This window comes from Puntigrus tetrazona, chromosome 18, assembly GCF_018831695.1.
Source record: "Puntigrus tetrazona isolate hp1 chromosome 18, ASM1883169v1, whole genome shotgun sequence".
NCBI lineage: Eukaryota > Metazoa > Chordata > Actinopteri > Cypriniformes > Cyprinidae > Puntigrus > Puntigrus tetrazona.
In genome coordinates, this window is record NC_056716.1 from 11487398 (window position 1) to 11510076 (window position 22679).

Genomic DNA, 22679 nt, shown 5'->3' on the forward strand with positions numbered 1-22679 from the left:
TTTTGACATTTTAGTTTTTACATGCCTATACACATTTTCTGTCCCAACATTTTTAAATTGATATTCCCCTCGAGTCTTTTTCCATTTCACACACCGACCAGCATCGAATCTAGGTTAGGTTAAGGTTTAAGCTAATTATTAAAGGTAGCTAATTTTAGTTAATTCTGTGCTAATAAATGACTTCACCGCTTCACTACTCGGTGCCTTTTATGTAAAGGTTTACAGCGAAGGCTAATTTTACAACCTGTCCAATATCTCGCCGAGCCGCAAAGATCTTTTAACCCCTTACCGTACGTCTTCAAAAACACACAGGTGCTTTAAACATGTATCCAATAAATAATTTCAATCTCCATATTTTTCCAGTTAAATGACATCCTTTGTTATGTCGTTTCAGAGAAAGAAGCAACACTAAATGGCACTGAATTACATCAAAATGTCAGAGAGTCCCAAATGAATCGGGGAGATTTTCAGTTGTAATGAAACAGATCACTTGTGAATGTCAAGCGCTTTGATGGTGAGCCTGAACACATCAATTAAAGATGCGCTAATCCAACACAGACTCGGCATACAGCGAGAACTCGCCATTGTTCTGTGAACCATATCAATGTCTTTTCAAAGGGCTTGGTTCAGGCCCTCGAGTAAATAAACCGTGCGGGTGATGACAATTTGCGAATAACGAGTCAAATATCAATTAATCTGGGGTGTAATAACTGTGTCTCTGGAAATCACCTAGAGATAATGAACGATGGACGCTAATGCTCAGCTCTAGCTTGAAGTCCTTCAACAGTTTGTAGAATATGTAGTATCGATATTTCATTATTATGCACCTTTTCCCTGCGATCCAGTTTTTTACATTTGCGTGCAAATGTTTTTAGGAGTTTATTTGCTAAAAATCTTTTAAATATGAATTGTGCGTAATCGTTTAGCATTACGCTACGCTAAAACACCTCAAATTCTGTTCAGAGCCCTATATTATTAAGAAAAAAATACTAAATAAACCCTGCCATCTCAATTAATAAATGTTAAAATATATTAAAATGGATGACTTTTATTTTAAATTGCAATATTAGAAACTGTAAATGAATAGTAATGAAAAAGCCCCCATGCTTAAAGGGTTAGATCGGTCAAAAAATTAATTAGGCTTTGTTTTACTCAGCCTTGAGGCATCCTAGGTGTATATGTCTTTATTATTTCATTCAAAACCCATCGGAGTTGTACTAAAAATTATCCTGGCTCTTCTAAGCTCTATCATTGCAGCATTATTTGATGTTGTGATACTTTATAATGGTATTGTGACAAATTGTTTTTAGAATGAAAATATAGGGGAAAGCTAATTATTATTAAATTGCACTTACACACAGTTGGCATTACTACCATGTATTTATAAAGGGCTTCTCCTCATATCTTTACTTTTATCGGACCATTGGGGTGAGTATTCACAGTGTGGTTTATCAGCTACACTAAACGCGTAAATTATTCTTATTCTGGAAGGTTGTATACAGTCTGTTGGTCACATGAGTTGATTTTGCCTGTCCAGCTGCTGACAATTTCCTTGCTGCTTTTTTTCAAAAGCGGTTTGACACTTGCTTGATGTTTTTCTGAGGGGGAGATATCAGAGCCTGTCTGCGACACCTGCTAGGCATTTAATAGAATGGAATGCAATCTATTAAGGGAGATAGAAATTTAATTAAAATGTAAGCCGGCGGAATTAAATCTTGGGCAATTTTAATAATTGACAAACACCTGTACTCTCCTCTCTTTTTTGGCAGCGAATCTGTCCGTCACGCCAAATTTTGACTGATTTCCACCCGCTTCCGAAATTATCCCGTCCCTTGGCGGCAGCACCCAAAATAAGATGCAGACAGACGATGGGAGAGAATAGGCTGTACCTTCACACTAAATATTTCAGCACACACTTTTAGTGCCAGAGCGGTGTAATTAACTCACTCTAGTGTTTCTAGCAATTGAATTAACAACCCTTGAACCAACATTATCGGTGCTGGCTGGGACTTTCTGCATGGGGCGACCAATAAATGGCCGTTTTAAAAAAGGAAAAATCAGTTCTGCTGCAAAATGAAGTGGAACATGCATCTAAAAAGGCTGTTGGGCAAAGGAGTGGCACCCACGGTGCAAATGAAGTCTGCTGGCGGTCTGATATCGGCACGCACGGCAGGCTGCGGCAGGCTTCGAATAGGAAGTAGGGCAACTGTAATGGTCCAGTCCATTGCTCCTGGTGCCCGTAATACTTTTTCTCTCTCTGCAGACACTAATGAGCAGACGGGGCGAGCTGTTTAGTCATTCATCCTGTTTAATAAGCAGCTCTCGGCCCAGCCGCCATGGTCTTCCACAACCACCCAGAGATGATTGGAGAGGTAGCGCAGCGGCCCGTTCACGTGCCCCGAATGCCAAAGCAGCGCCGCATCTTCTCATATTCACCAGTATTGATTGGAGATGCAGAGCCAATTCAGTAGCTCTAAAGTGGTTAATCGGGACTCAGACAAACAGGGTGAAGCTAAAATAGAGCTATACAGGACCGTGCCAGGGAGGAGGACATTATCTTTGCCCACAATATTAGGGAGACTACATTCACAGTCAGTTTTCTGGGCTTGTTTACTAACAGGTGTGACCCATTCAGCAAAGCTGTGACCTAAATCCTGCATGAATCATCACAGACAAACCTTTCCGTTAGTCGGAAAAAACACCTGTAGCAGTACAAGTGACTCAATACGAAGATAGCAATTTCCACAAACAAAGAAACGTTTTGCCACAACGCACCTTCTAAAAGTCACTCTCAAAATGGACGCCGAAAAAGGCCAGTTAGCTACAAAATGCAGACCATTAGATTCTTATGTGCTGCAGTGGAGCAATCTGATGCAATAATAGATCTCATATGTGGCATTGAGAAGTTTGATTCAATAGAGCTAGGGTCTGTTTGCATGAGGAATCAAAAATAAATTTTCACATATAAATGCGTCCTCATAAAAAAAAAATAAATAAATTCTGTTTGTCACTATGTCACTATTTCTAGTTGCATTTATTGCAATATTAAGGTCAATTTGAAACGTTCACCCTAATATAGCTGTATTTGTGCCAGAGAAACTAATTGACTGTTTTTACAACTCTGAAGCGGTAGAGCGCCAAGCCACCTGCTACTCAACATAATTCCAAAACCTAAAAATTATATAGCAATTAGTTTGTTATACATTGTTTTTTTTGCCTCGCTTTATTTATTTATTTTCCTTCATGATGTTGGATTAGCTCTTTGCCGACCTTTGACGAGTTTTTACGGCTACCGGGCTCGAAACAATTATGATTGTCATAAACGGAAAGATCAGAGACAACATCATAACATGGATCATATATTTAGATCATGCATGTAGATCGTGTTTTGACCATTTTGAATCTAAACAGGACGCAGCAGGCTAGTTATGTCGTGGATAGATCGATAACCCGGCGATACAAATATGTGCATGCATGATCTATATCTAAATAGTGTATGTGTGTATAGGTTCATATGCATGTATGTCACTTAAATGTGTGTAAACATATGTATATGTGTGTGTTGGTGCATAGATGTGTGTGTGTGTTCGTGTGTGGATAAACGTGTGTGTGTGTGTGTGTTTGTGTGTGTCTGTTTACTGAATGCAATTTCAGTTATTGATATAATTACTAACAGGTGAAAAAATATGATATCTGAATGTATTTTACTTGAAAATGCAGTGCTTCGATAAAAATGCATTTGTAATTTGTGATAAAAATTTTGTATTTTTGATGAAACCTATCTGCATGTCAAATTTAGGACAAAATCATCAAAAATGCTGTGACTGTTAATAAATAGTTAATAACACCATGACAATTCTTCAATTACAAATCTATAAAAACATACAAGAAAAAATGTAACAATAATAATCAAATATAACGAAATGCAATAAATACAACCTCAAAAAAAAAAACAATGCAATACAATACAATAAATGGCTGATTTACTTTCTATTTCAAACATTAAAACATAGTATTTATTTTGGCAGGCCACCACAAGTAGACCTTAAAGCTACGAACGTTTGTCATGAAAGATTGATGAACGCTTGTCATGAAAAATTTGAGAAGAAGGCTGGAACATGTCATAACTGACCCAAACTCACAACACCTGCTGGGATCCAGGCACAACATTTCCAGCTAACCGAGCCGCTCCAAGACAGTGAAGATAGAGGATAATAAGCTGCTCACTTTTAAAACAACATATGTCACCACATTGCAGCCTCTGGGATTCGATAACAGCACCAAACCGTACTGCGTTCTCACAACCTTGTGGTGTTAGAATTCCTAAAGTTGCCAGCCAATAAATGTAAATTAAAACTTCTTTTTTGCACTCTAATAGTTAATGTAAAGCACCTGTTATAGAAAAGGTTAAATTCCAGGTATGGGAGACTTGGTAACTGGAGTGATATTAAATTCATAAAACTGCTCAGTCACCATTATGTCCTTGAGCAAAGCACTCGCGCTCCGGGGGGGACAGTCCAATTAATGCGTAGCAAATCGTTTTGGTTTAAAAGCGTCTGCTAAATGATATGTAATTTAATATGATGTACTATGTGTCTCAAAATAGCACCTGAAGCTAATGTCAGGATACCTGCTAGCATGTCCCTTAAAGTGATACAGCAGTAAAGAAGTAACACACAGAAGAAATCTCCTGTGTGTTTAAAACAGGCAAATATTACACTCGCAATATGTTCGGAGCTCTAAGCAACATCTAAAAAGCTTTCTAGTGTATAGAAATGTTCTGCATGTTGCGATCGCGATGATGGGGCTTATAATTGAACTGTCATTGCCGAAGCAAAATTAAAACTCTGATTATTCTGTAGTTACAGTGATAACCTCCTCGAGGGGTTATAAACTCGGGAAGTCATCACGGTGAAAATATTCCATTGCATCTGGAATGAGCCTTATCGTATTTAATTTCTCACTAAGGTATAGTTCAGCTAATATGAAAGTTATTTGCCTGGTGACAGTTGGGGCCTGAGTATTTAATAACTGCAAGAATATCGTCACTTCAGCGTACATCTGTTCCTCAATTCCCCAGTTAATCGCAGCTTTAACTGGCTTCCTCTGGAAAGCTTTTCTTTTTTTTTTCTTTTTTAAAACGTGTTTATGTGCTCAATACCACCACTCACAGCAGTGCACAGAACCAAAGGTGATTCTGTTCATTAGCATACTAGTGTCCTCTTTACACAGTACAGTAAAAATGACTAGACGTTGCTGCGGGGTTGTAGAATTTCAGATAGCAAACAGGTTTTCAAAAAAGCATCCAAGAGCTTTGAAGCTTCAAGGTTAACAGTCGTTTTCCATCGCTCCCATTTTTGACCAAATTTCAGTTTTTTTGAATAATAAACGGCAGCGACAACCGTCAAGCTTCAAAAAGGAAAATATCATAACATTTTATTCATTCTATTCAACAGCATACGACCTGAGCGCTATATGTCTTCTGAAGGCATTCAATATGCTGCAACTCTCAAATTTCTTTCTCCATTTCATATATTGGAAAATGACTGGTGTGTCATATTAAATTACAACACATTCGAGAAGCGGTTGTGTTTTGGTGTCGATGACATTAAACCTGGCACTGGGCAAAAATGTGCATTTTTTCATTTAGCATTTACCTGAATGAAGCGAGATGCCACTTTAATACTCGCTAAGCCTTTGTGAAAAAGAAGTATAAAATTTAGCAAACTTTCAAAAAGAGTACTATGTAAATAATAGAAGTTTAACCACTTAAATAGTGACTCCACCCCAGAATGAAAATTTTGTCATTAATCACTCACCCCAATGTTATTCCAAACCAGTACAAGTTTTGTTGTCTTTAGAACACAATTTAAGATATTTTAGATGAAAACCAAGTCATGAACAACGTCAAGAGAAGTGAGAAAGACATTGTCAAAATAGTCCACACAGACTAATTGTTGAATGTTGTTTTTTTCTTTTCTTTGCATACAAAACGTATTCTAGTCACTTTAAAAAATCTGATTGCAGATGGACCATTCTGATGATGTCTTTAATACATTTCTGGGTCTTTATTTATTTGGCAGTTAATGGGACAGTCAAAAGCCTCCTGGTTTCCATCCAAAATATCTTGTGTTCCGAAGAGGAACAAAGCTTTCACTGGTTTGGAACGACATGGGCAACAAGTGATTAATAACAACATTTTCATTTTGGGGTGGATTAACCCTTTAAGAATGCAAAAGAAACTATTTTGAAGAATGTTGGTAACTGATCAGTTATAGGTAGCCGATTGCCTGTATTAGATCGTCCGAATACTACTTTTTTGCTAAATGGAATGAATTTCACCTGCAGGATTGTAGGAATGAAACCATATTCAGATGTATGGTGTGCATTTCAAAAACTACACACCGAAATTGCTAAATGTCACATATCACAGACGTGATGGGCAAAAACTCAAACTGGAGCTCTTTAAATAAAGGAAAACACTTTTGTGACACCCTCAATCTACAAACCAACACAACTACACATGAACAGATGAATGAATAATGCGTGAATATGTACAAACGACTTGTCAGCATTTACAAATATTCAATTTTCCTATTAAGCCTACATCATGATAATTAGAATGAAGTAAGGCTCGCAGAGTGTTACAAATGTCTAGCAGGTCTGGCATAAACCTGCACCACTTCTCAGTCCCTTTTTCCTCCAAAAGCATTCCCACAAAGCACAAATTTTCATTTTGAATGTAGTCATTCATCTGCTCTTATAGGGTTTGGGACTATAAGTGTAGCAATCCTTCAATAAGCAAATTGCGACGGTGGCAATTATAGCCGGATACAATTACGAACGCTCAAGTCAATTAGCTGCGTGAATCTATTTGGCCAGGAACTGCAAGTCTTTTATGCCATATTCATTAGCATAGCAAGAGTTCACAGTAGGGAGTCCATTGTGCATGCTGAGTGCAAACCTACCTCCCAGGATATGACCAGCTCATGCCTGCGGCCATTTCCCCCTCTTACGTTGGCAGGGGCTACTGACGGAACTGCAGACACAGAAATACCGCATTATATTATCAGCTTTTGGTAGCTAAAACCTCTACGCAAAAATGTGAGCGGTGCATTACTTGCTAATGACTACTAATGATTAATTAATGCATGGCTGTTAAGACAGATGAGGAAAATTCACTCTATAGGTGTAACTCCACAACCATGAATTAGTCGAGACACAGTATAGCGCTCTCTAAACACATCTGACAGCTCGAGCAAACAAACAAAGCATGAAAATAAAGAGAAAAAAAAAACAAATAGGAACAGTTAAACTGTGTTATTTTTCTATAATTATTTAGCACTTATTTACTCAATTATTCATGTAAACAAATACAACAATACAACAACCATGAGCTCATTGAAAAAAATGTACTTACAGTTCAAATCAAATCAATGACAGATCACCAACAAATTATGATTATTTTCATGCACAATACATATATTTATGCATCATATTTATGCATTTGGCACACTTTTTATCTGTTGCTTTTAAGGTACATTTTCTTATAGTGGATGGCTTGTAAACTCATACTGTACATACTGATCTTAATATCACATAATCAGCTCCATATGTATTTATTAGCTACTTGCTCTGTAGCTCACCTGGTGTAGGTGTATAAGATAACGCATTTACGTTTTAGTGCCAATCATTTCATTTACTCTACAGCAAACAATGTATAAATGACCTGTTTTGGCTAATGCAGAACACCCTATTAGCGCCAATCACTGGACATTTAACTTTGAAAGCGTAGTCAAACGTGCAATAAGCAACGCTCACACATAACCAATGGTTGAAAGTAATCTGAATGAAAGATTCCAATGATATTCATCCTCTCACTTTTATTGTACTTTTAGTTGTCTCAACAGCTGTGGAACCATCACTGTATGGAAATATCGTCTGCAAAGATTTAATGAAAATTCAGGTTTTGGGCTCCACAGTTAAAAATAACGGCATCTTATGCATTCCGGCACAAGAAAGGGTAAATTATAACGGAGCTTAAAACAAACGAACGTTAACGTACGAAAACAAATTACAATAATTCAATCAGCTTTACATAATTATAAAAAGTAGCTGTCATTATATTCGTATTTTGGGACATTTTGTTGCTGTGTAATCGGGCAGGCCCGCTGAATGTTTTTGAACCAAAGCGTGTTGAAGCGAGGGTTTTGTTCTCCGTAAATAGAGAATTCTGCAGCCTCTTTGCCTGAGGGCACAAGTGCCTTTCTGCTTCAGCTCAAACACAAAAACTTGTTTAAATTCATGTAAGCGGCTTATTTTCCACTTCTCCTCCAATTAAAATAGAACCAGGGTCACCCTGGATGTTCAGATGGGTGACGGCAGTCGTAAAAATGTGTCACAACACGCAGCTACACGATCCCCGGAGTGGAGGATAAACGAGGCTTGAGAGAAGACTGTTTGTTTATTTAGATTTACGTTCTGTTGGAGGGCGTTTAGCTCAGTGACATTCACGGGTGAATGAGCCAATGACAGATACCTGCTTCCTTAGTGCGGACCGCTCTGGAGGGGGCGCTCGGGTCACCTGTGCCAATGCCGTTCGTGGCCACCACCCGAAACTCATACTCCACCCAGGGGTTGAGCTCCACTGCCATGGCGGACTCCATGTTTCCTGTCACCGGCTCTGGATCTAAGGGAGGTACCGAAACAAGGGAGGAATCAATACAGCTTAAAACACAAGCAAAGATTTAAGATTTGACATCTACTCAGTTCAAATCCATGCGGACCAGAGGCATTTCGAAGTAATGTAGAGTGAAACAGTACTGTATGCTTGAGGTAAACACACACATGCGCGCACACACACACACACACACACACACACAATACAAACTGTACAATACTAATACATATACATGGAGAAAGGACACATAGTTGAACGGCAACACAAAATATTGTAACTGCTTTCAGTAAGTTTTTAAGTTGCATTAAACATTTAATGAACTACAAGAAACACATGAAATAATTTCACTGAAACATATTACAATTTACAAATTGTTATTATTAATATTAAGTAGTAGTAGTAGTATTACAGTAAGAAAAAATAGCTTTTTTACATACTTTTTATTATTATTGATTTAATATGCAATTTATTTTATTTAAAAAATGTAATAAAAAGTGCTAGATTTTTTCCCCCCTACTCTTTACTGTACAGACAGCTGGATTCTAAGACAGCATCCAAACTCAACCAACCAACTATACAAGTGATTTATTTGGAACAGTGCTAATGTTTTCCATTAGCATATCATTACGATGTTCTATAAACACATGCCATGATTATTATTTAGCCAGAATAAACAATTATGCTGCCTATGTTTCGGAACAGCCTGTACATCAAAAGCACGCTTACGATGCTTTAATTGCTTCAGCTCACTAAGCTGAGAAACGGAGCCAACATCTAGTCTTCTAACATCATAGATCGATTTTGAAAAACCTAAAAAGTCAATACTGAATTTTTCTTTTAAACCAGCTAAGCATAAAGCTTTACATTTGCGCAACAAATGGTGTAGATAATGGCAGAACACTGTCCAGGAAGAGAACAAATTGCTGAATAAAGTCATCAAATATTCTTGTAGCTTTCGCAAAAAATTACGACTGAACCCCTGATGTCACATGGACTATTTTAAAGAGTTCTGTGCCTTGATCATGGTGTCTGTGGAGGGCAGGGGGCTTTTGGATTTCTTAATTTGTGCTCCGAAGATGAACGAGGGTCTTACGGGTTCGCGTGAATAATTAATGACAGAATTAATGACAATCTAAAGTTCAAAATAACACTTGAAATTTACGCTATAATATATTTTATTTAATTTCATTTAGCATGCAGCTAAGAATATGAAAGCATCATATTAATTTGGACTAGAGTATATTCTTTTAAATTATATTACGCCTATACATTTATAATTGTTCCATTAAAAAATTCTCTTTCTAAAAGAATACTGAAGCGTACTTATTTTTTCACATGTACCCAGTGTATTACAACTTCCGTTTCTGTGTAAATGAGCTTTAAATAAGAATCTGAGAAATGTTTCCATCGGTTCTAGCAAAGTGAATTCGTAATTTTCACTCATGCATAGCTCAAGTCAATACGTAAGAGACGCCAGACACGTGATTGTGTTTGCCCAGAGGACTGGCTCCTCTTTCTGCACACCTCATTTCAGTCCAGACACACACTTGGCTGAGGACCAAACCTCTGGGCTAACTTCTGTCTACAGTTAACGGCTGTACATAACCTGTGGGACCAGAGTCCCACTCCAGGCATGAGACTGTGAGATGATAAACTCCCAGATGCTCTCCACAAAATTTCTCTCTTTCCCCCCTCCGGCTTACCCTGCCTTATCTCACCGTTTCTCCTCTTCAGCCTCTCTATACTTTCATATTTCAGGTTTTTCTTTTTTCTGTCCCTCTTTGACCACACATGCCTCGATTTCCTTTGCATTCCTACGTTCGTACTGCCACTGGCTCTTGGGCTTTTAAAATATCGCTTTTTAAAATGAGAATCCTGACAGGTGCAAAAAAACAAAAACAAAAAACATATATATGGTGTAAATGGTGAAATGGTGTACATTTTTACACACACACACACACACATATATACACACATATATATATATATATATATATATTAGAGATAATTATGAAATGACATATAAAGATGCATCTGACCATTACATCAATAGTACAGAATAATAATAATAAAAATAAATACATAAAATAAAATAATAAAGGTAGTTCATAACCCCTTGAAAGACAATAATAAAAAAATTATAATTAAAAAAAAAAAAATAATAATAATAATAATAAAGCCAGTTTATAACTCCTTTAAAGACAATGCAAATGTTTATAAAATTATATTAAAATATGTACTTGTGATGTGGACTAAAGGGACCTATACTTAAGAGAGTAAAAAAAAAAAAACTGTAAGTGTCTGAAAATATTAAGTTCACACTAAAGTATATTCTTCTAAAGTAAATTATTTAGTATGGTAGTACGAATATGCTGTCTGATCTCTACACCATATTGAGTTACAGTGCAGTTGCAAAAGTCAAAGTCTGCTAAAGTTTGTTACATCCCCAACGGTCTTTGTTGCTCATGTCACCTCAAATCTCTTATTGGAAATGAATGACTTTGAATGCTTTGTCAGCATGAACGCCCCTTCAGGCCTACGCTATTCCTAGAAGAGGAATGCAGAGTAAAGAACATGAAGTGGTAACACTGTTTAAACACTCCGAAATAAAGATTTTCTTCTCTACCTCCTTGTTTTAATCTGACTAGGTTCTGCACTTACGGCGCTGTGTACACGCTAATTGTGTCTTATCTCTCTTACTGTCACCCGCGTGGAATGTTAAAACTGAAAAGAACGATTCATCCATAAAAAGTCGACATCATTGCATAAAACTTTGCTATTATCTAAAGCAGACTGCTAATGTTTGAACAGATGACACAAAAGCTGTTGTCTTTGGATAATAGTGGATAATTACAAGTGGTATTAGAGTCAAGGTACCAAAAATAAAGCTATTTATCTCTTGATAGCAATAGAAAATAATAGTGAGTCTTACCAAACTACTAAAAATCTTTAAATGAGAGCTCGATAACTGAGTGAATTTCTAGATTAAATAAATATATATATATATATATATATATATATATATATATATATATATATATATATATATATATATATATATATATATTGCATAACGGTGTGTTCTTTATGTAAAATAAAATTTTATTTCGATTTTGGTATGAAATATGACTCGTGAGATTAAAAATCCAAATGATGGTAAAGTTAATTTACTAATGACCTTCAAATTAATTTGAAATCAGATTTCAGCCAGTGACATTTAAAAAAGCAAAACAGACATTTAATCGGGGCCCACTGGGCTTTTGTCGCACATCCTTACAAACAGATGGGAGGAAAAGTCAACTCCCCGCTCTTGAGTCTGCATTCAGAGACACTGTTAGCAGCCATACAGTATGCTGAAAGCCAAAGAGATCTTATACAACGAGACATATAGACGTTTATACGTTTTTAAAGAGTCAGTGGCCATTAAAACGTTCCACCTCATGGCGTAAAAAATATCTGGCTGCACTTTTTAGTGAGATACGAAATACGTACCACATATCACTGCAGTTTCCAAAAGAAACAAACATAGAAAGAATCTATGTGTTAGGTCATAGACGGTAGGTTTGTACAGAGACGTACTCAAGAGGCGATGTTCGAATCCTGCGTAGCTACGCTTTCACAAAACAGTTCAAATCTGTGTAAAAGGTAGCTGACATGACACGATTGCGTCAACAAATGCCTTTTTATATCAGTTATGCATTTGTTAACACTATAGGAATTTATATAGTCCCTGGATATTTAACGTAATAAAAAATACAGCAATACGTAATCCGTATGTATATCAACGTAATAAAAACGTGCCAGGGTTCACATATTGAACCTGCGTTTTAGCGCCACTGTGGACATTTCTTTTAGAAACTAGTAAAAATTGTGTGTAAAAATAACGGCTGCTACATATCACACGCAATATAACAATGGTCTTTTATTAGATCTTTGGATACGATCTGCTCATGCCACTTGAACCACTTAAACACGCACGCACCCACACACACTGTGGCATTAATGTGTATAGAAGTGATTACCTGTCTTCACTGTTTGCCAGCCCAGAGAGACAGGGCTTCGTGCTTGTACATTGTAGGTGGTGATTGGACTGTGATTGTCAACGCCGTGGCTCCATGACAACGTCGCCGTGGTATCCGTGATCTCCTCTACAATCACCACTCCAGGAGGTCCAGGAGGGCCTGGAAACAAACGGCACTACTGAGTCAAACTACGCCGAAGGATATGTTTAACAGACATTTTTTTTTTTTTTTTTTACTTTTGATTAGTTCCCTGTGAAAAATAAATATACTAAAACGGATTTGAAATACAGTTATTTCTAGCTAGGTATACTAAACATACATTTATATATGTATGCACCAATTATGAGTTATAAAAGGTAAAAGTAAAGTCAGGTAAAAAAACCAAAAAAATAAACACTTTCTTATAATATGCATTTACGAACGAATTGTTGACTCCCAACCGATTGATTTTTGCAAACAACGTGATTGGTCGATTTCATTTAAAGCGGTGTTTGTGAGCTTTTAATGCTTCGAAAGTGGCTCCTAGAGGCAAAGAATGAATTAGCATTTTCATTGAGACACATGCAAAAAGGCCAGTGGGATGGGAGGTGAGGTCGGAGGCAATATGCTAATGTTTAATTTTGACATCAATGTCAAAAGGCTTGGGACTCGTTTCAATAATTCAGAGTGGACTCTTTCTTTTGAGAGACAATAACTTTATACACCGTGCACTTTCAGATTTAAAGCTTTGCAGGATGTTTTCATATGCTGTGTTAAACACTGCATGAAAGCTCATTTTAAAAAATCCATAACAGGGGCACCTTAATAAAAATACCCTGCGGTTGTTCTTGTGGCACACTAAACTGGTATACTTATTAAAAATTGGAACAACTAATATTACATTTAATGCACTTTAATTGTGCAGAAGTAGTGCTGAAATTCAACTAAAGATATGCTGGAGTACTTTGGATTTCAAAAGTATATTTGATTTCAGTGTGATTCATAGATCATACAACTCTCATTAAAAAACATTTAGGCCTAATATTAATAAATGTGTATTAGGCACAACTAGTGCACTAAATAAGCGAATTATATGTAGTATTATGTTTTATATATGTAGAATTCATGTATTTTAAATATATTACTTTTATTTTACTTACGTTTTCCTGCACATTTTTGATATTTTTGAAAGGTGAACATTCTGCTAACTAAGGGGGCATCTATAACTTAAAACAGTAATACTGTGAAATCACTACAGGTCAAAAGATATTTAATATATATTTTAAAATATGAGTTCTGTGGTGGAAAAACTGTGTTAATACTCGTTTATTTTTCCCCGTCAAAAAAAAACGCAGCCTTTGCGAGCATAAGAGATTCCCTTTCAATAACATCAAAAATGTTAATTATTTCAAACTTTTAGACTGCTAGTCTATTTTTTTTTCTTAGTGTATGTAATGAATGAGATGACATCAGTCGTTGTGTACGCGTAAACGTGGAATTCAATTCCGCTCAATCTCCACAAAGACTGGATGGCACAGATCTCTCAGCAAGGATTTCACACTGATTAAAGAACCCTCTTAGGCATGGTTGAATAGTGAAAGGTTTTTCTGTCTTAAACTGCGTTTTTATGCACATTTCTCAGCCTTCGGGAGTAAATGCATTTGCCGTGCGCAGAAGCGGCGACTGGCTGAAGAGGAAACAGTTGTGACACAGAGCCTGACGGCTGCTTCGGCCAATGAAAGTCGATGTTCTGTGTGGTTTGAAAAGAGACGTGTTAAAAGGTTGGACTGAATGGTGCCTTTGCATTCGAGGATATTAATATGCATGGTGCATCACCAGTAGTGTTTCTGTTTTACGTCTGGATGGAGACCACAGAGGGGTTTTCTCGTCTGAAAGGAAGCAGTGCACATGTGGAAGCACTCCGGCAAGGATCATGATCGCACGTGGCTGAAGGTCGGCTAGTGCGGACAACGCTTTCCTTTGTAGGCCTACGGTGTTTGAGGCGCAGATAAGCTAATGACTCTGCTTGTTTACAAGAGAATCACGCAACTCATCGCAGCTGTGGGGAGAAAGGGAAGTGAGGATTCGTACAGGAACATCATCTAGCAGGCATTGACGAAACTATTGTTAATTAACAAGCTGTTCATTAAACAAGAAGCTGCAAGTTCTTGTTAGATTTATAAAGTGTGAAACTCTTCACAATTAGTTAGCATCTGCAATGTGATCCGGCTCCAAAGAAACAGTGTGTTGTTTTTTACTAATAGTTAATAATCGCGAACATTAATATGCAACAAGAAATAAAAGCGTACAGTGGTTCTGTTTCAAAGGCCCTCTGATATTTCTGCTCTGATTATGATAGCACAGCTTGTTTGCAAACTTTTTTTAATTAACAGAAACTGGGGTAATCTTCTATAATATTTTATATCGCAATATTCTATAATATCTCGATTCTGTATGATTTTTAATGGAGACCGTTATCGAGAACAAAAACAAATAGCGCTATTTACGTTTACGTCTCGATTTTTTGGGATTTAGCATTTTAATTAAGATGATACGTTTTTTTTCAAATTGTGACCGCCTTGGATGCTTTCTGGGCCCCTCTGGTTGAAAACCAATTTTAGAAGCACAGAAAGTTATTACACTTTAATGAATTATCGTAAAATACAAGACCCGGGGTTTATTAAGGCAGTAAATGAGTTTTTGATTTCTCGTCTGTTTTAAAATTCTCTAAATATTATATTTTGCACACTTATCAAGTGCAATAAACTGTATTTCTTGGTAATAAATATTGTTATAAACATATACCTAAAATGGAGTACAGCATGATTAATAGTTATTTTAGTTACTATATATACACAATTGTGCGGATGTGTGAAAATGAATTTTATTTATTTGTCAGATTTTGCCATATATACCAGTCGCAGTTATGAATTTGAATTTATTCATAGAACAAAAAATAGTGGGTGCAACTCATCAACCGTCAGGAAACGACTGAACTGTATAAAATTTAATGTGTGATATTTGCACAACCTTGGTAAAGTCATTTGAAAAGAAAATATTTCTGAACGCCGAGATGAAGTATTCAGAAAACAAACATTTGTTTCTTTTGAATAATGCAGAGAGATAAGTCATGAATCATTCCCAATAAAACCCGGGAAATTTACTCAGAAAGTCGACGAGGTCAATTTTGATTTCATGTTGTTTGCAAAACGCTGTAATCGCAGTTTTTCATTACGGACAACAGCTTGTTTTTGGCGTTCTCACCTCTAACCAGCAGCTCGGCTTCTGCAAGAACACTGTCTGCGCTCGTCTGAGCACGACACCCGTATTTCCCAGCATGCTTCAGGAGGATGCTCCTGATCATCAGGTCTGCTGTGGAGGACTGCTAAATGGAGGGACAAGAGAGGAAGCACAAAGAAAAAAAAAAACAGTGAGGGAAAGAGAGAAATAGAGCTCGGCGCGGTGCTTGACACCTGAGCAATGGGCTGCTGCTACAGCCTCTATTGGCTTGTGTGGATTAAGAGATTCCTGTTCGGTTTAAGAGCACGCGCGCCATTACTTTCCTCAATCTGCTCTTCTCTGGAAATGAGAAACGCCCCAGGCGAGACTGCAAATAATTCAAGGTCTACAGGCAGCTCTTTAGTACAGGGGCTGATTAAAATTACAGCACATGAATCAGACAGCTGGGTACCGCACCACTGTCTCAACAAATACGTGCTACCTGCGAGGAATATTCTGCTTTAAATAAATAAACGCACGGATAATAAGAAAAAGAAATAGAAAAGAAATAAATAACTGAATAAATTAAATAAAACACGAACGAATCAAATTTAAGCAAGAAATGTGAAGAAAAAATACTGTGAATAAATAAAATGAGAAAAACTAATTATATTTGGAAAAGAAAACGAAAACGACGTTATTAACTCTTTTCCCGCCATTGACGGGTTTTTACGTCAATCCCTGTTCCAGGTGTATTACGGTAAGAAAAGCTGAATGAGTTATGGGACTTCCCGGGGAAATCGAAAAAATGACGATCATCATAAATGCAAGGATCAGAGACAATGTAGTTCGTTATACAGATTATATATTTTTCCACATCAATCTACACTCCATACACTCCATACACTTTTTTGTTAGTTTGTTTGTTTGTAACATCTTTGAAAATGTATTGAAAATAAAAAAAACTACAATTATTATATTGCATAAATATTCATACCCTTAACTACATATTTAGCTGAAGCATCTTTAGACTCTCAAGTCTGTTTTTGTTTGAGGTGACAAGCTTTGCTCATCAGCAATGCAACAATTATCTGCCATTCTTCTCCTCTTCTCACCTCTGTCAGGCTGAATGGGGGCAAGTGCACATGTTCAGATTTCTTTTGATTGGGTTCAATCACAGGCTGTGGCTGGGCCACTCAAGCACATTCACAGAGTTGTCTATAAGCCACTCTTGCTGTGTGCTTAGAGTCATTGTCCTGTTGGAAGGCAAACCTTTTGCCCAGGCTGAGTTTCTGAATGCTCTGGACTGGGTTTCCTTTAAAGCTATCTCTATATATTGCTGCACTGAGCGTTCCTTCTACTCTGATGAGTCCCTCAGTCCCCGTCGCTGAAAAACAGCCCCACAGCATGAGGCTGACTCCAGCACACTTTACTTTTGGGATGGTACTCTGCAGGTGATGAGCAAAGCTGGTTTCCTTCAAACATGATGTTTAAAATTGAGCTTCATCAGACCAGAGAATCTTGTTTCTCAGAGCCAGACGATCCTTTAGGTGCTTTTTTTTGGCAAATAGCAAGTGTGTTTTTATGTCTTAACTGTCTTCTATATGACCATGGAGCTCAACTAGAGTGACCATCAGTTTCTTTGTAACCACAGAAACCAAAGCCCTTCCCCATCAGTTGCTCAGTTTGGCCAGGAGGCTAGATCCAGTCCTTCCATTAACTGTAACATAGACTATGCTTCTGTGACTCTACAGTTGAAGCAGATTTTTTTTTTCTGAACTCTCCCGCAGATGTGTTGCTTTGATATGCACTATCAGCTATTAGACCTGAAAATTAGAATTTTGCCATCATTTACTCACCCTCCAGTAGTTTCAAATCCGTATGTATTTCTTTGTTGTGCCGAACACCACAGAAGATATTTTGAAGAAAGTTTGTAACCAGGCTGTTTTGACTCACTATTGACTTCCATAGTATTTATTTTCCCTACAATGGAAATCAATGGTGACTTACGTGTTCAGCAGAACAAAGAAATTCATACGGGTTTGGAACTACTCAAGGGTGAGTAAATGATGACAGAATTTTCATTTTTGGGTGAACTATTCCTTTAAGACGTGTGTGCCTTTCCAAATCTTACCTATTCAATTGAATTGGCCACAGGTTCACTTCACCCTAAGTGTAGTAACATCTAAAAGTAATATGAACGCTTCAACTGTCCAAAATACTTATGCAATAAAGTATTGCAATAAAGTATTGCAAAATGCAATTTTCAGTTATGGTGTGGACTGATGTGGAAAAAAGTAATTTAAAGCAGTTTAACATAAGGCCACAACCCAACAAAATGTGAAAAAATGAGGGGGTTTGAATATATTCACAAGCCACTGTATATATAAAAATACATATATAAATGCATCAGCAATAGTTATTCAGTACAAAAAAAAACATTGTGCCTCTAAGAGCTACGCAATAATCTGACAAACCCACAAGCCTTCTCTTTTTAACTGTTCCATGGTAATAATAAAAGCACTATTAATATTCTAGTAAAGTCTTCCTACTCTGAGAATGTTTGCTGAGCAGACATTTTCTGATGTTTATGAGAAAATCCTATGGTACAAGTGACTCATAAAGTATTCATTAGCACTGAAAAACTAACAACTACATGAGAACAACATGTAAAAATAAATAATTCATTTTACATGACTAATGCAAACAGAGATGCCAATGCTTCTTCAGGGTGGATGAACACGAGTCCCTAATTTATAAGCATCTGACTCACAATACACTTACCAACTCATTAATGTAAAATATGAAATACTGTCTGTACTAGTTCATTTTTAGAAGCATTTTGGCACTTCTTACAATATCGTCGGTTGTGTGTCAGTCAGAATTGAGTTTATTTACAGTATAATTCACTAATTTGATTCCAATTTGAACTGAGGTAACAAACACGATGAAGAATTGTAAGTAAAATTATTATTATTATTATTATTATTATTTTTATCTAATTTGCTGAATTTGAATTTGGCAAAAAGGTGCAATAAACAGAAGCTCATTTTAGATGAATTATTCTCAAAACAACCCAGTTAGCTGCTGCGCCAATTAGCAATTAAACCCATTGTGGGCTAATCAAATATAAAATCTCCTAAACCCTGGCTAGCACTGCACTTGAATGCGTAACAGTGACAGTTTCCTGGCAGATTGGTGCTCAGTGCTGCTGTGCAGGAACCAAATGATGTTGTCAGCCAGAGGGAAGATTTCAATATGCCTATAATATGATAGTAAGAGGACACAAGATGGTTTGAACTTAATTGTCTCGGTCGTAGCTGGTGCTGAGGAGTGATCCATCCCTATTAGGAGCTACATGAATGCATGCATGAGATGAGGCGACTTCATGACAGAGTGTTAAACAAGTAGTTTATGTTATTGCCAAAACCAGCCAATCAAACTGGAGCTTGCCAGTTTATGTAAGATCTTTTGTGCTTGTACGATATGCAGACAGCTTGGGAGTAGCAAAGAGCTGAATGCTCTAATGGATTGGGCCATGGTGGTTGACTAGTTCTCCAGTACTCGACTAGTCTATTAGAGAGTTAGACAACCCACTGATCGTTCATATGTAAATATGTAATATGCTCATGCAGGAAGACCTATTAAGCGATGTAATTTTTAGTAATATTTTCCTACAGCAAACTAATAAATGAAGAGTTCATTTGTAAAAAATGACAAATATTATATATATATATATTAATTACATTAATTACCAAATTATTACACATGTATTATACACAATTAAATTGAATTAAAAGTATGCTTTTTTACGTATTAAAATTTTTTGTCATATTTATGGCCATTTTGGAATTGTTTTTCTGTTCCTGTGTTTCCTTATATAGTAATTTTCCTGTTCTTTTTTTGTTGATGTATTATTCTAGGCACCCGTTTTGTTAATTAATCTGTCTATATTAGTTCCTTTCTGTTCCTTAGCTATTTGTCTGGTTTACTAAGTTTTGTTGAGGTGTTTCCTATGTTGCTTTTCTCCGGAGTGTATTAAAGATTGTTGGAGTGGATTATTGAGCTATGCGAACCATCACAGTTTTATTCAGTCGTTTTTTTCGCAAAAACAGGTGCCTACCCATTTCACGTTTTAGAGTAAAAAAAAAAAACTAGTTTTTTCTTTGTAATCTCCTCAGATGATAATGCAGATGCCTGACAGAGGTTGTGATCATAGACTGAAATGATGTGATTACACGCAATACAGAGCTTTGTAACGCGCTGCTTTTGCAAGGTTCCGTGAAAATGTTTCAGCTTTTATTTTCCTTTTACTTCCCGAAGAAGGTATCACAGGTTCATCAAGTTTTTTCGAAATTATTCGTCCTTGATCACTTTTAGACAGCTTCGACAAAACACCTCTATGCTAGACCATCTTTTCAAAGCGAAAGTAGCCTTGTCACCTGACCTGAATACAGTGCAGATTCTCTAAAATTGAATGATCGGATTCTGTTCAAAAACAACAAGGGCGCTCATCAGCTTCTAAAGTAAAACATGAACACGTGATGCCTTAAAAGTGGACAAAACAGGCTTTAGGTTTCAGATCGCTCTATATGTGGAGAATAATGCATGGAAACAGCTGGAATTCATATTTTTTCCATGCTATATTGGTCAAATTTTTGGAATAATTAAAGATATTTCAATTTAATTTCAATTGCAATATATTTCACAATGGTCCTGTTTTTACTGTATTTCTAAATAATTGTGAAATCAAGTCAGTGGATGGTTATGTGGAGCAGAATCAGGCGGTGTTGTCAATCCTGCAGGAAGGGTGGAGGTTGTGTAGAGCTGCTGCTCCTCTGAGACTCTGATAAACATGATGGTGTGATTCACAGCAGGTCTTTCATCATGATGACATACGGTCCTGGCTGACCTTTCACTGGATTGATTCTCACTCCAGTTAAAGCAGGATTTGGTGCAATGTGGCATCCCTAAAATAAGTAACTGTGACTCCATCTGTTTAGGAGCAACAGATTGAAGATAGAGTTATAATACTGTGTTCAAAAAAAAAAAAGCAGTAAAACACTTTAAAAGTACTTTCAGAGAAAAAGACAAAAATGCTATCATTAAAATATCATTAAATTCTTTAACTTTGTTTTGCTTGGGTTTGTGTTTTGGCGTAAGAAACATGAGTGTAGAGACAGTTTTTTGGGGAGTATTTAATTTTTTATATAAAAGAAAAAAGAATTAACAATGCAGAATCATTTTCACAGCCCTCTTTGATATTTACCAAGGGTGCCAATACTTTTGGCCATGACTGTATGTATAGTATTAACACAATATAATTTTTTTTTAAAAGATATTTTCTCATTGTTAGTCAGTTTGGAGCAGGGGCTTAAGCAACCCCCCCACATACTGTATATACATATATACATTTTTGACATCGCTAAAAAAATGTTTTTGAAAAATTACAAAAATGCACCTATGCTAAATATACAATTATTGCTAGGGGCCAAAACTTAGAATCTTTTTTATTTACCTTACTGAACGTTTCGCCACAGTGTCAAAGAGATATGTCCACTGAGTGGCGCTAAATCACAGGTTTAATATGTGAACCCTTGCACATTGTTATTATATGTTATTATGCCATACAGATGGTAAATATTGCTATTTCAACTTCCTTTTAAGAAGTAGTTACACTGGCTTTTGAAAGAGAAAAAATTATGCTTTATTAATCAAATTTTGTAAAGTTGTGTGAAAAGGAATAAAAGGTGTCAGTGTTTTACTGCCTCTAGTGTTCTTTTGAAAACTGCGGTGATATGTACTTGTTGGTACGTACTGTATTTTCGCTAAAAGGCATTCCCAGATATGTTTATGCCCTGAAAAACCAGCGGAAAAACCAATGGAAAAATCTTTTATCACTGATATACTGCACATGTTGCTTTCCATAAAACACCAAATAATACCAACCGGACGACCACCAAACAGACGCACAGATGATTATCTACTTCATACGTAAGCATCAGCACAAGTACACAGAAGGACATCTGTGGCGAAGCCGCTTACTGTTTGGATGTACTCGAAGTGACCGCCCTCCTGCTGGGTGTTGAGCGGCTGGTTGTTGAGCAGCCAGAGGAAGGACACGTCCAGCGAGGGGTCATGAGTGACTTTACAGCTGAGCACCACACTCTCTCCCACTGTCACCTCCACCCGGACGGGGCTCAGCTCCACCCGCATGGGCTCTGAAACACGAACGCCATTCATACATTATGACATCTGCAGCTATGTCAGAAACTCTGTTTTACGGAAAACAAATGCATTATTGAACTACAGGAAAAGTTGTACTCGTCAATTCCAAAACGATTTCTAACATCAAGCTCATCTTGCAGCATATCAGACCTTGACAAACAGAACATAAGCAGCTTATTTAATTGATCCTACATAAATTAGTACATTAATTCACACTGTATACGTTGTTAATATTATTTTATTGTTTTATTTACTGTTTGTGTTTTATGAAAGACATCTGATGTCCTCATTCAGTGTCATCAAAGACCAACATTTAGAAGATTTCTCTTTAAGTAAGCGTTATACTAAAGAGAAAAAGAGGATTTTGTTGACTTTTACTGATGCATTACAATCATTATTATTTTATTTAATGGACCTGAACAAGGAAGAAGTGTATTTGTATTAGCTAACATGAACAAAAATGTATAAATATTATGAAAAAAGCTAATGCATCAACTAACAATAACTAATGGGACCTTACTGTGAAGAGTACGTTAAATAAAATAGCAAAT

At 36.7% G+C, this 22679-nt stretch overlaps 1 protein-coding gene across 3 annotated transcripts in view; it reads right to left on the minus strand.

Moving 5' to 3' along the window:
* The window catches only part of cntn5 (contactin 5), a 335900-nt gene that overhangs the window by 9340 nt on the left and 303881 nt on the right, over positions 1–22679 (minus strand). For 2 of the 3 annotated variants that reach the window (XM_043216575.1, XM_043216576.1), the window contains 5 exons: positions 21946–22121; positions 15946–16066; positions 12703–12861; positions 8540–8689; positions 6969–7039 (listed from right to left, as the gene is read on the minus strand). In XM_043216575.1, the coding sequence (XP_043072510.1) occupies positions 6969–7039; positions 8540–8689; positions 12703–12861; positions 15946–16066; positions 21946–22121 (677 nt within the window). The remainder of the gene's footprint in view (positions 1–6968; positions 7040–8539; positions 8690–12702; positions 12862–15945; positions 16067–21945; positions 22122–22679) is intronic. The other variant, XM_043216577.1, reaches the window with a different exon arrangement.